We start from the raw sequence: 13,288 nt of genomic DNA, 5'->3' as shown, positions 1-13,288 counted from the left end.
AGGTACAACTCATCTGACAAGTCCAGCACAGCAGCAGGTATATGAAACAGGTGGTCACGTTACACATGCAGGGAGGAAACCAAGCGAAATATAGATTCTGATGCTCAGCTCACTTTCTTCTGTTTGCACGATGTAGGGCTTTAGCCCAGGGAATGCAGTTGCTCACCCTGGGGTGGGGGTTGGGGGGTAGGTCTTCCTACCTCCAGTTAGCCTAATCTAGATAATTCCTCAAACATGGGTACAGCGGTTTTTCCCCTAGTGTTTCTAGATGCTGTCAAGTTGATAAATCCCAGGTCCCACCCACATTCATATCCATATTTTCACAAATTGTCTTTTCTCCCCTCATATTTGAATTAAAAAAAAAAAGAATTTGACATGGGCATAAAGATCCCTGATTTCTTTCCTAAGTACATGGCATTTATATTTCCTGTGGATCCCAGTGGTTCATACTCTTGTTTATTCCAATGAGATCTTGCTTGGAGAATTTGACAGAGATCAGATTAGCTACTTGGAATATAATCGATTCTAACCTCTTGGTAGCCAAGCTCATACAAATGCATTGTCTGGCACTGAGAGTGTGCCGGTTGCTCTTCACAGACTTCTCATCCTCTTACTGTTATAGTCATTATGGTGACCCTCACAGGGACCACCTGAGGAAATATTTGGCCTGGTTTGCCATTGAGGAAACCAAGACTAGGATAACTTGAGATGGCTTGATCAAGGTTGCACAGTTCAGGAAGGTGGAGCCAGGGATTAGGCCTTTTATGATTTTGACGTGACCTGGCTGTCTCACACCTCTCTTAGCCATTTTTCATCCATGGGGACTCTATATCAGTTTCTTATGAGTACCTTATTTTTCAAATCTGCATCTCCTATGGTGTTCAGCTCCTCGCTGCTAAAGGTCACGAATGTTCCAAGGTCCCTAGTAGCACTCTCTGCACAGCACAGTGACTCTGAGAGTCATTTTAATCTTTTTTTTTTTTTTTTTTTAAGAAAAGAAAACAAGTTTTGTAGGGTTACATGGTATCCTTGAGACAAGAAAAGTGCTCATAAAATGCAAATTATAAGGAAGAGGGATTTGAAAGAAATGAGCTTCTGGCAGCTTTGTAAGGCCACTGAGCCACATAGGGACTGCTTAGCACTTCATCTACTCATCTTTAATATGGGAAGAGTAGTATTTCACTGTGGTGTTGGTAATAGGTAACAGCATTCACAGAGATAACACAAAGCATTTGGACAATTGTCTCCATTACTAATCCAACTGAACCTCTGGCCTTGCCTCAGACCTGCCTGCTGTGATTAGATCCTCCAACTGGGGCTCTCAGATATTCTGTTTTCTAGCCAGTTTAGAGCCATTCTATCTGGGTGGTGCCCATGGGTTACCCTTCAGATGGACAGTTCTGTGTCTGCCTCCTTGCAGGTCAGCTTAGACTTGACCAAGAATACCCTAACACAGGAGTCACAGAAGGTATATTTTTTAAATCATTCTAAAACTCCAAGGTCCCAACAGTGAACTCTAGGCTTCCACTAGTATGATTAAATGAGTCAGCTATTATAATTCTGCAAAGATACATGTATTCAACATTAAAGCTTGAGGGATGGCTTACTAATTGAAAGTAGCAAACTTTCAATTGGAGAACATGTCTAATGTTTCATGGGTCACCTTGGCAGTCCCTCTCTTAGGATATGTCTCCAAATCTCTTTTCATACATGTCTGACTGCAGTATAATTTAGGTTCCATACTATGTTGAATTTTATAAGCTGTCAAGTGAAAGACAATCAGCGGTACTAACAATCAGCCTCTTGGAGAGAACACCTATCTGATTCTTGGCACATTATGTCTATATGGGCATCATGGGATAGAAAGAAAACCCTGACCTCTGTACTTAGGCTAGATCAGATTTAAAGATCAGTCGGGCTACTCATGAGAATGGTCTCTCATGCTGATGTAAAAGAACCAAGTAGAGAACTTGGCCTGTTACTGAGATAGAAGGGACCAAGAATTTTCCGAGGGTCAGCTGTCCCTATGCTCTTCAGTACTAGGTTTAGCTTGTCGAACACTCTGAGAAGAACTGGATGGATTCCTGCCCCATTTCTTCATGACCCCAGTGAGGGAAATGACATGCAGTGGCAGAGCTGAGCCAGGAACAAGCACAATGAGGGACCCGTGATCCAAGCTACAAGGTCAAGGTAGTTCAGAGCCAGACAAGACCCTTGGGGAAAGTTTACACAGCTCCTTAGCTTCTGAGACATGAGAATGTGAGGCCCAGAGCTTTTGTTAAAGGTCACTTTGTCTTTCTCTACCTTTTTTTTTCTTCTACCATGAAGACTTCTGAATTGCAATTGTTCAAACAGGTGCTCTGGAGAAAGAATGCCTGGTAGACCTGGATAGCAATGGCTGAAAATTCCTGAAGCATGAGAGCTGCGGCAGGAATAACTGGTATACCCTGATAGCATTCTAACTCCAGAACGGTAGGCTTTGTCTATGTTCCAAATCTGTAGACAAGGTGCCCATCCCTGGATCTGTCACCTAATAGTTTTCAAGAACACCAGCTGGTCATTTGGGATGGCCTCATACGATGTCCCAAGCATCAATGGGAATGGGTTTCTCTGCAGCCATTCTGAGGAACGTTCTAAGCAGCCAGGGAGAGGATGCATAGGTGGGCTTCGCAAGGGCAGAAATGAATTCTGCTGCCCTTCCTCACCAGCTCTGGCTGGGACCTGATGGCTCCTCTGCCCTAGTTCTCTCCTGGAGTCTCCCATGGCTGCCTCCTCTCAGCCGTCCATTCATAGAACTCTGGCCATGAACACCCCAGCTGGCGGCACCCACATTATGCTTTACTTGCTTGAGCTGCTTTTGGTAATCTGCCTAATGCCCTAATATGCAGGATTACTGGTACCTGGGGAAATACCCATGTTCTGCAGTCCTCCCGCCCAGGATGTGTGAGAGCCTCTGGTGGGCTTTCTTCTGCGGTTTCTGGCAGTGGGGTTGGCAGGATAGGAGGACAGTTTTTCCAACTGTAGGTTTGGGGAACCCTAGGGGAACAGGACCAGGATGATGGTTTGTATGGGGGCATGAAAGTATCTCCTCCCCTTGGGGGGATATTTTGGGTCATGATATTTCAGGGTTTTCAGCCAAAACAGGTTGCAGAATGTCATGGTCATTCTTGTGAAATAAAGCTGAAATCAGTATGTGGAAATTAGAGACTCCCCCTTTCCCTTAAAGACACATCCACTTAGATGTAAATGGCACAGAGCCTTAATGGGAGGTAAGAGATCAAAGACACTTTCATCAGAGAACCACAGGGCTTGGGCCTCCCTCCCCTGTTTCCCCAGCATGGTCCTCTGTGGTTCCCCCATAAGACTGGGCCTCTTATGGGCTTAACTCACTATACCTTGATTCCCAGGTGAGGTATCTGTTCAGAGAAACCACTCAGGCTGACACTGGGATATGGACTTCCCAAGGACAGGTCCAGTTTCATCTCCTGTCACCCTCTATCTCACAGGGCAGAAGCTTCTCGTGCTGTATGTCCAGCTGAGGGCATCTGTGTGCAGGTGCCTGGCTCCACTTGGCAGATGGGGAGGGGGGCAGAGGAAGGCATGGGGTATGGCTGGGAAGGGGTTTAAGCAGATGGAACACTAAAACTCAGAGGGGAGCCTGTATGTGCAAGCTCAGGGAAAACAGCTTATTATGTAAATCTGGAAAATGTGAAAACACAGTAGGGCCATGAGGCCCAAGAGATGAATGTTTCTTGTTCCTGCCTTCTACAAAGGCTCTCTGGAGTTGATCGCCTGGTCTATCCCTTAGTCCTAAGGCCCTAGGCCTCCACCATACGTTTCCCAGAATGGGAGCTGCATCTAGCCCCTTGGATGGTCCAGGGGGAAACAGAGAAGTGGTCATGACCTTAGGGCATATAGGACCAGCCAAGGAAAGAAAGGCCTAGCATACCAAAGCCCTGACAAGAGAGAAGCTGAGCCTCTGAGGATGTGAAGGACAAGGATAAAGTCAGATCTGCTTGTGCATGGTGAATCTTAGCTCTCAGCAGGAAGGCTGCCCAGCCTGTCAGCCACCCATGTTCATTTCCAGGTTGACATTCAACTCCTTGAAGTAGGATTTATGGTTCTGGAGTGGTTCTTGGAGGACAAAGGATGGTGTTCCTCTGACCTTGATTTAACCAACCTCCTGAGATAGAAAGACCTTGAGGAAGGTCCCCTGAGGTACATGCAGTGCCAGAAGTGGTTGCACTGCACACTTGGAATGATGACAGACTGTTCCCAGACACTAGCAGAGTCAGTCACTCCCATATTCATTCCATTCTATGGCCACCTGTCCCTGAGATGGTAGGACAGATTTGTGTGCCTCCCCCTTTTTGCTATCAGACAGTGGGGTTTAAATTCTGACAGTGCCTTCTTGGGCCAGCTGCTTAGACCTGTATCTGGTAAATGAGGACATTAGCACCTACCTCATAGGACTGCTGTGATCATGCTCATAATGGCAGCCAGTGTCATTATCATTACTGTGCTTTTTACTAATATTAGCCAGATCCTGAGCCTGCCAAGAACTGACTTTCATTTACTGCGGCTCTCTTCCCTGCCCCTCCTCCTTCCCTCTTCCTCCTAGGTTCTTCCTTTCATTCCTTCCCCTATTCTTCCCCTCCTTCCTTCTCCTTCTCCCCATTCTCTTTCCTTCATCTTTCCCTCCTTTGTTCCCCTTCCCTCTCTTCTTTCTCTTCCTTCCTTCTCCTCACTTCTCCTCTTTTCTCCTTCCACCCTCCTGTGTCTTTCCCCTCTGTCTTCCTCCCTCTTCTTCCCCTTCTTTGCTCCTCTCCATTGCTCCCCTCCATCCTCCTTCCAAGCCCTCCTCTTTCTTCCCCCACTCCATTAAATGGATTTGTACTTACTGGAGCCTGCAGTGTTTAAGCTGTAAAGCTGGCAGTGGTCTCCCCTGTGGAGTTTTACTGCAGTGATGAAAGTGTATAGGCTTCCAGGTGGACATGACAGTCTTACCTAGACAGAGATGGTATGTCCAATAGGGTGGTCAGGAAAGGGTCAGGGATCAGATGAGCATCTCAGCCAACACCCAGGAAACCAGTGTGTGGATATTGAGCCTAAGGGGGCTACCAATGCTAACAGCCTCCATATAGGAGTAGCCCTGGACGGCTCTGGCAGCACAGATTATCTAATGCAGCTTCAGTGAGAGGAGTGGGTTTCAGACACTCTGATGACATTGGAGTGGGTGGGATAGTGCGAGGACTGACTTGTCTTCAGAGAAAAAAAGGGGAACTTTCAGAAGGATGTTGGGCACAGTGACAAAGTGATCTGATTAGCTCTAGAAAACTGTATTCTCCTTCCCAGGTGGCCATTGCCTAAACTACTCTTCAGGCTATAGCTGGTCTTTGCTACTGTGTGGGTTCTTTTTCCCACTCTTTATACTCCCTCCCAGTTTCACACCCAGCACTAGACAGGAGAGAAAAAAGGATAGGAGAGAGAGACAGAGGCAGAGAGAAAGAGAGAGAGAGAAAGAGAGAGAGAGAGAGAGAGAGAGAGAGAGAGAGAGAGAGAGAGAGAGAGAGAGAGAGAGATCGATCGATCCCTGGATCTAATTTCTTTCCTTTTGTTTCTTCTTTGACTATGTCTGCTAACAAACTACATTCAACCTCCCTAAATGACCAACAACCACACTCACCCTGCCTCTCAGGGACCCTAGCATTTATATATCCCCTGAAGAGGTCCCAGAATTCCAAAAATCACAGAATCACAGAAATTATGTGCAGCTGGCAAAGCTACATGTCTGTTAGAGCATGAGGCAAATCATAGTCAGCTGCTGCAGACAGTCCAAAGCAGCCCCACATCCTACACCTGGGATTAGAACAAATGGGCATTCTTTTAATATTGCTGTGCTTTTTAAAAGAACCCAAAATTATGGAATTCGCACCAAAAAAAATCAGTATATTAGGCAAGGGATGCAGAGAGAATAACCAAAGTCTGAGATATAATTAACCCATTCCAGGCTTGCAGCTCCTAGCATGGTCTTTTTCAGTCACTTGGACTGGCTGGTTTCCCATCTCTGTGTATCTGTTGTGGTGTGGTGCGTCTGGTGACCTTGGCTTCTGGCTGTGTCAACACGTGGTTGGGGGTCAGAGGGAGCCTGACCAGGCAAGGACAGGAGAGGTGTGATGGCTGCTCATACCCTAACCGGGAAGTTCTGCTAGCACAAGGCCTCTGACTGCACTCATTGCAACATCCCGGTGGTTAAGGAGAGAAAGGGCTCCTACTTTGTATCTTGCAGCAGGGTAGAGTGCTACATTTCAGCTTTGGGCTTTGTGAGGCTGCTGGCTTTGGGGTGCATGCTGTTCCTGAGAGTTGAGAGCAAGCCAGTATCTGAAGGCAGGGGTGCCTTACCTGCCCTTCTCTTTACAAAACAACTGTGTTTGGGGAAGTGCTCTTCTCTATGACCACAGCCTTCTCAAGAATCACTGGGCAGAGAAGGTGGGATTCAGCATTTACAGAAAAGAACATAAGATTTCAGGGACATGAGATGATTTGCCTAAAACTTCCCGGAAGAACTGACCTTGGACTTCCAGTGTCTAGTTTCTCAGAGGTCTTTTTCCTGAGGTCCCTGATGCGCTGTGTCCAATTCAGGAAGTCTGCCAGAGAGACTCCTCAGATCTGAGGGTTGGGAGCTGGAGAGAGGGAGTCCTAGGCTTGAATTTAGCTTTTTCCTCTCATGTATCAGGCCAGGGTGGTCCTGACTTCCAGGAAACCCAAACCCTCCAGGAATGGGGTGGTTTCTCCCACAGATCCCACACCCTAAGGCAAGGCTTCAGCCTTGGGTAGCATGGGGAAGATCTTGGCAGTGACTATATCTGAGCATTCCTCTTGCTGTGGAAACACAAAGGCTAACAGAGCCAGTTAGAGGGGCTGCGTCTCAACCGGAGCACTGTTTGGCTGGCCCGGATGAGGGGCCATGTGAATTCTTTCACAGCCTTCTGTCTCTCCTCTGTATAGCAAGGGAGAGCAGTTATATCCTAAGACATTACCAACCCATTTCTGTCGTAGCATTTCTTTAAAAACAAATTAACACATAAATAGTAGGATTCACCATGATGTTTCCATGTATATATTTGTATATATACTTGTTTCCCCTTCCTCCTGGCCCCCCTCTTCCCCTCAAATTGTCCTACTTTCATGTCATATTTAAGTATGTGTATTCGGATCTAGATTCCATACATTAGAGAAAATGTGGTATTTGTCTTTCTGAGTCTGGCTTATTCTGCTTAACATTCTGAGGTTCCTTCTTAAGTTACATTGCTGTTTGTTAGATATGCTCAATTCTCCCAACAGATGGTCTATATGCAGGCCACCAGTGACTGGGGTCCAATCAGGCCATTGGCCACAGGTGATGTAAAAGACGTGGGTCTATCTGTAGTCATGCTGGTGGGAAGTCATTGTGAGAGCAACATTAAAAAGAATGGGGAGAAGGTAGAAAAAGCCATTGCCCATTAGGGTGTGTGCCAGAGGGGACTTAGACCATTCTGCTCTCAGGTGTCTCTCAGCTTCCCATGCCTACAGTCTGGCTTAGAGACCTTCTCTAACCTCAGAATGCAGCACCGAGGTTAGATGCAAGCCCAGCATGCAGCTGTGCCTGGCTGAGATGAGTGGGTGGGCAGGGCCTGGGATAGATGGGACTCAGGGGCCTCCGAAAGAGAGCTGAGTGACTCTTTACTGGGACTCCTCCCAAGGTGGACACTGGTGACAGGGAATGGGGAAGCTGTGGGAGCTGTGGCACAGACTCATTTCTCGGAGTGGGAGCTTTGCCAGCGCTACTGCCACACTCCCATGTGTTTCTCTGCCTTTTCTGCATGTTTCTGTCTCCTCCATTAAGCATCTTTCCATCTGTTTCCATGTCTGATGGTTGGTCCTCCTGAGGATGGGGCAGTGTAGTCCAAAGTCTGCAGCAAGTATCTCTCTTGGTAAGGGAGAAGTTCACACAGAAGTTGGCAGTGGGAGAGTCCTCTTGAGGGAAGTGGCGAGTTTGGGGGAGCGGGATGGGTGCTTTACTATTCAGGACAAGGCGTGTCTCCCTCCTGAGGCAGTCTGTCATGGAAGATAAGAGGAGAAACCAAGTCCCAGAAACTGTCTCTCCTTGGAAAGGAGAGGTTGGTCCTATTGAGCTGAGAGCCAGGATTCATCTAAGACAACACTTGGTTTAGCCTGCATAGTGTGGTAATTCCTCCCTAGCTGTACTGGGTAGGGTCCCACAGTCTTTCTGAGTCCTGCAGGAATTTTCTGTTGTGTTGTCACTTTATTATGGAGGCTTACTCTAGATCAGTGGCACTGGGCCCTGGGAAACTGGGACAATTGAGGTTTCACTGAACACTGCTCGAACCGCTGTGCCTTTTATGCCGTCCCAGAGATGGGGTGCTTCTCCTCACTCTGCACAGAGCAGGCAGATGCTCAGAGTTAACGTGACTACTCCAGAGTCTACTCCAAATGGAGTAGAGTGCACCCAAGTCCTCATGGGCTCTCTGCTCATAGCCTGAGCCCTCATGCTCTCTGCTGTACCAGGTGACACCTGCTGTCAGTTACTCTGTAAAATGGTCTATGAGATGCCACTTATCTGGTGGATTTCTATAGAGCTTAAGAAAGATGAATGTGCAGAAAAATTTTACATCCTAATTGTTGAGACCCAGTTCTGACTTCATATATGGGGACCATCACTGTACTAATAAACTCTATTTACCCTAATACCCCTCATCTCCTGCATGTTCCCAGCTGGGCCACTCAACCCTCGAGGTCCCACCCCCTTCCCTCTGGTATGTGGAATTATAACATTAGTAGAGGGGTGTGGGACTTTGTCTTCTAAGCACAGAATCCCCCAGCTAACCTGGCAGGCTGGCACAGGGCTTGCTGTAGCTCCCTGCTTCTGTGGCCCCTCCTCCGAGTCCTGCCTCCCACGTGTGGTAATTAAGCTCACAATATCTAGTGTAAGCAAATAATAACAAGGGCATTATCTTCTGTTAGTTTGTGTTTTTCCTTGCCTATCATAAAGCAATTAAAATAATGAATGCCTTGTAAAACAATAGGTAAGAGGGTTGGTGAAATAGCACGCTATGCACTGTATACCTCTTGTGCAATGAACTATAGATGCATTAAAACCATGGTGGCTGCAGGGGACTCCCTGCCTCTGGGCTTTTTCATGCTGAAAAGTGTCTGTCCTTTGAGATACCAGGCTCAAGCAGCAGGACCAGTTGGCTGGTGTTATGTGTAGCTCAATTGGTAGTGTGCTTGCCTAGCACGCGGAAAGTCCTGCGCCTGATTTCTAGTATTACATAAAGTGTTAATGGTTGTGTGTACCTATAAGCTCAGTGCTCAGCAGGTAGAGGCAGGGGAGCTCAGAATTTCAAGGTCATATTTGTTTACATATCTAATTTAAAGCACTTGAGGCTACCTGAGACCCTGTCTCAAAAACTTTGGGTTGAAAGCACATCTTTCCCTTAGCCCTCACCATTCATGTTGGCCTATTCTGAAAGTAGCAGGTGACTCTAGCTGAAGAGGATTCTAAGAACGTGCTGGAGTTAAGGTCTGTCATTTATTTGAGAAGAACAAGGTCTGTGGGCCTCTAAGTTGACCTCAGGAATGCCCATCAGATAAAACTGTGGGTTCTGGAGAGGGTCTCAGTAGCTGAATGCACCTCCCACTTTTGATTTCAGTGCTAGCTCAAGCCTGAGAACCACTGCACTCCAGTGTCAATGTCAGATGTGAGGTGGAGGTGGGACATTTTAGGACTCGATACTGAGTCCCTGTTATGTGCCCTTAGGCACCATTTTGTTCTGGGGAGCAGGCAATTTTGCTCCCATCCCAATCTCACAGGACAGTCCCTGAAGTGGTGGGAAGGCTAGATTTCTGTTTTGAATATGTATCTTGTCTACTATGGCTGCCACAGATCGCATCCTCCCAGTCCTCCTGGAGTCTCAGCACCAGGACAAGAGTTAACAGACCACTGACACTAGCCTAGGAGGCTTGAGCAGCAGAAGTCACACAAATCAGCAGGTGGCCCTCCTTCCCCCAGGCTCCCACTGGGGTTGTTCCAGCTCTTGCAGCTTAAAGCACTGGAGAGTAAACTATCCTGCTCATCCAGTCCTACAGCCCCAGCTTCTCAGTCCTATTCTACCAGAGCCAGGGTCAGCCAGCAGGAGAGAAGCAGGAATCAGGGACATCCCCAAGCCCAGCAACTCACCCAGTCCTCCCCTCCCTGCTTCCCTGGTCTCACTGCACCCACCTTTCTCCTAATAGAAGGTTTCCACCTACATCTTTGGTTCCCCCTTCCCAGTCCCACTTTAGTCCAAAGCACAATGATCCCCAGTGTTTGTCTCTTTAAAAATGAATACCAGGATTATAAGTGATTACTATCATTTACTGACATCTTTTTTTCATCTCCATCTGCATTAATAATCTCAGTGGGTGTTTGAGTATGGGTCTATTGAAATTTGATTTTAGAATGATTAGTCTCTAGTGTATGTATAACCCCTGTTCTTTTTGGACATATTTATAGAGATGTTTGTTTACCTGAAATTTAAATTTGACTGAGCATTCTATATTTTACCTTCTATCCTCCAAACCCAGGGCTCTGGAGGTGACAAAGAGCAGATACTCAGAATTCTTTGTAGCCATTCATCCAAAGTTCAGATTGCTTGGGGTTGTTGTTGTTATTTTTGTTTTATTTTGTTTTGTTTGTTTGGGCCCTGTGGTCCACGCTGGCTTTAAACTTGTGAACGATTCTCTTGCTTCAGCCTCTTTTACAGATTACAGGTGTGGGCCACCGTGGCCAATTTCCTTCATATTTACTCTGCTAGTTTTGTGCTTAGGATTGTGTCAGGTGTGTGGCCTGACAGTAGTGTTGCAGCAGGGGATGGAAATGAAATAAATTAATGAATTACAGAGTGTAGATAGAGGATTCAAGAGCTATGGAGAACAATGAAACAAAACAGTGGCATTGGAAGAAGAGTTTGGTATTTTTCAGAGGGTAGTGGTTTGAGACACTGAGAGTGCCTGGGTGAAAAACATAAGGAAACAGAAGTAGAAGCACGCCTTGAGCACCAAAGGATGTGAGCAACCCTGGGCTCAGCACTGTTTGCAAATGTGTACCAGCTTCACGTGAGCTCTGGATATCTGAAAGCTCTGTACTTTAAGTATATTTCAAGTCTGGAAGGGGAAACTTATTGCCTCTTGTAACACAAAGAACTGGACTTTAGACACAGCTGGATGAAGGCATTCAGATGGTGACATTAGTGTTCCATCATATCTTTCTTCCATGTTGTCTTCCTTTTAGGGAAGGGTCAGTTTCCCTGACTGTTCCAGCAAATGGACCATACTTAAGCCTTATTGACTTGGCAGAGGTCATCTGACTCTCCCTAGCCCAAGCGCCAAGGCACAGAATGGATGATCCATCCATCTGCATCATTGCTAGACCAATGGGCCATCCTGAGTCCCTTTGGAAATGGCATAGATGCAGAGGGAAAAGGCAGGGGATTAGTAAAGGGAGGAGGGTTGGCACTGTGAAGGTAGAGTGACTCGTGCAGAGACTTTGTGGGGATTGTGACCCTTCTTAACTTCTCTGTGATCAGAGACAGGTATGTTCCTTTTCCTTTAAAGTGGTCAGAGAACAGTGCAGCCTTCTACCTGTCACAAGGGCATTCTAAATGGAAATTTACAAAAGGATTCTTTGGGAGCCATAGCATCCATGTGGAGGTCAGAGACCAATTGGGTATCAGTCTTTTCTGTCCACATTGTTTGAGACAGAACCTCTCTTTTGCTCATCTCTGTTGTGTATGCTACCAGGCTAGTTGACCTGTAAGCTTCCGGGCATCTGGAGATCCTATTTTTTTGGCTTTCCATTTTCTTGTAGAAGTGTTAAAGTTAAGATGTACTCTAGTGCTCCCAGCTTTTCCTAGGTTTGGAGGATTTAGTCTCATCTCCTTGTATGCACATGCATGGAAAGCTCTTTACCCATTAAGCGATCTCTACAGCTTGGTTTAAAAACACAATTAAAGAAAATAAAATCCTTAGCGATCTCTCCTCCCCCACCTCTGCATCTTTATGCTACATTCCCTCATCTGGGAAACCCTTTGGGTTGAGATTCTTTATGGGTGAGCATCTGATTTAAATCCAGCTGTTTTCTATGTCTCAACTCTGATTCTCTCTGTTGCCAGGAGGCCCAGAAGATAAACAATGGCTCCAGCCAGGCAGATGGTACTCTCAAGCCAGTGGATGAAAAAGAGGAGGTGGTGGCAGCCGAGGTCGGCTGGATGACATCTGTGAAGGACTGGGCAGGGGTGATGATATCCGCCCAGACACTGACTGGCAGAGTTCTGGTGAGTTCCTGTTCCCTCCTATATGAGGTGGTCTTGTATCTGCAAAGGAAGTTTGCTAGCAAGAGGTGATGATGCTTTGAGTTTTCTCAGGTCAAGTGGGGTGAGTGGCCAGTGCTCCACTGAGTTCTCAGATCAGCACTCTTCACACATATCCAGGTCTGCAGTGTGGGGCCATCTATAGACAGTAGGCCAGCACTATACACTCACAACCTGCTTTTAGGTTACACTGAACTTTCTCCATCAGTAAAACAGATGTACACATGTGGGCACAAAAGCACTTATGTACACACTATACCTGTATGATCTCAGGATAAAGGGTGGGGTATAGCAACATAAACCAGAACCATGTCCAAAGTTTGCCAGTCCAGGACTCAGGAGTCTACCTATACCCCTTCTGAGAGAGAGAGAGAGAGAGAGAGAGAGAGAGAGAGAGAGAGAGAGAGAGAGAGAGAGAGAGAGAGAGAGAGACAATTTATGTGTGTGTTTAGGCACATGCTCATGTATATGTTGGCTTGTACAAGTTACTGCTGTCCTCTAGTGACTGGAAGAACTTGCTTGGGTACATTGTCCTATTCTGTGCTGTGTGAGCCATTCCTGAACAGCTTCTGGTATGCATGTGTATATGTATTAAGGGTGGGATACAGTGTGTATGTGTGATGTATGTGTATAGGGGTATAATGCACAAGGTGTGTGTATGGTATAGAGTGTGTGTGTATGTGTGTGATATAGTATATATATTTGTGTGTGTGTATGTTGGTACAATGTGCATGTGTGGGGTGTGTGTGTGAGTGTGTGTGTGTGTATGCATGCTGTACTCTTGTATTTCTTAGGTGCCCTGCTTCTGGCTCTGTCACTTAGACTCTCCACAGTCAGGGCTCACACAGGCACATCTTGCCTCTCTTTTTTTTTTTTTT

The 13,288-nt window shown here is 46.5% G+C and overlaps 1 protein-coding gene across 34 annotated transcripts in view; it reads left to right on the top strand.

Moving 5' to 3' along the window:
* Kcnma1 (potassium calcium-activated channel subfamily M alpha 1) overlaps positions 1-13,288 on the top strand; it is a 744,152-nt gene that overhangs the window by 189,824 nt on the left and 541,040 nt on the right. For all 34 annotated transcript variants that reach the window (XM_031361079.1, XM_031361066.1, XM_031361082.1 and 31 more), the window contains exon 2: positions 12,213-12,374. In XM_031361079.1, coding sequence (XP_031216939.1) covers positions 12,213-12,374 — 162 coding nt within the window. The remainder of the gene's footprint in view (positions 1-12,212; positions 12,375-13,288) is intronic.

The sequence above is a fragment of the Mastomys coucha genome, unplaced genomic scaffold (assembly GCF_008632895.1).
Source record: "Mastomys coucha isolate ucsf_1 unplaced genomic scaffold, UCSF_Mcou_1 pScaffold9, whole genome shotgun sequence".
NCBI classification, from domain to species: domain Eukaryota; kingdom Metazoa; phylum Chordata; class Mammalia; order Rodentia; family Muridae; genus Mastomys; species Mastomys coucha.
Note: the sequence above shows the minus strand (reverse complement) of the source record. Positions and strands in the feature narration are given on the sequence as shown.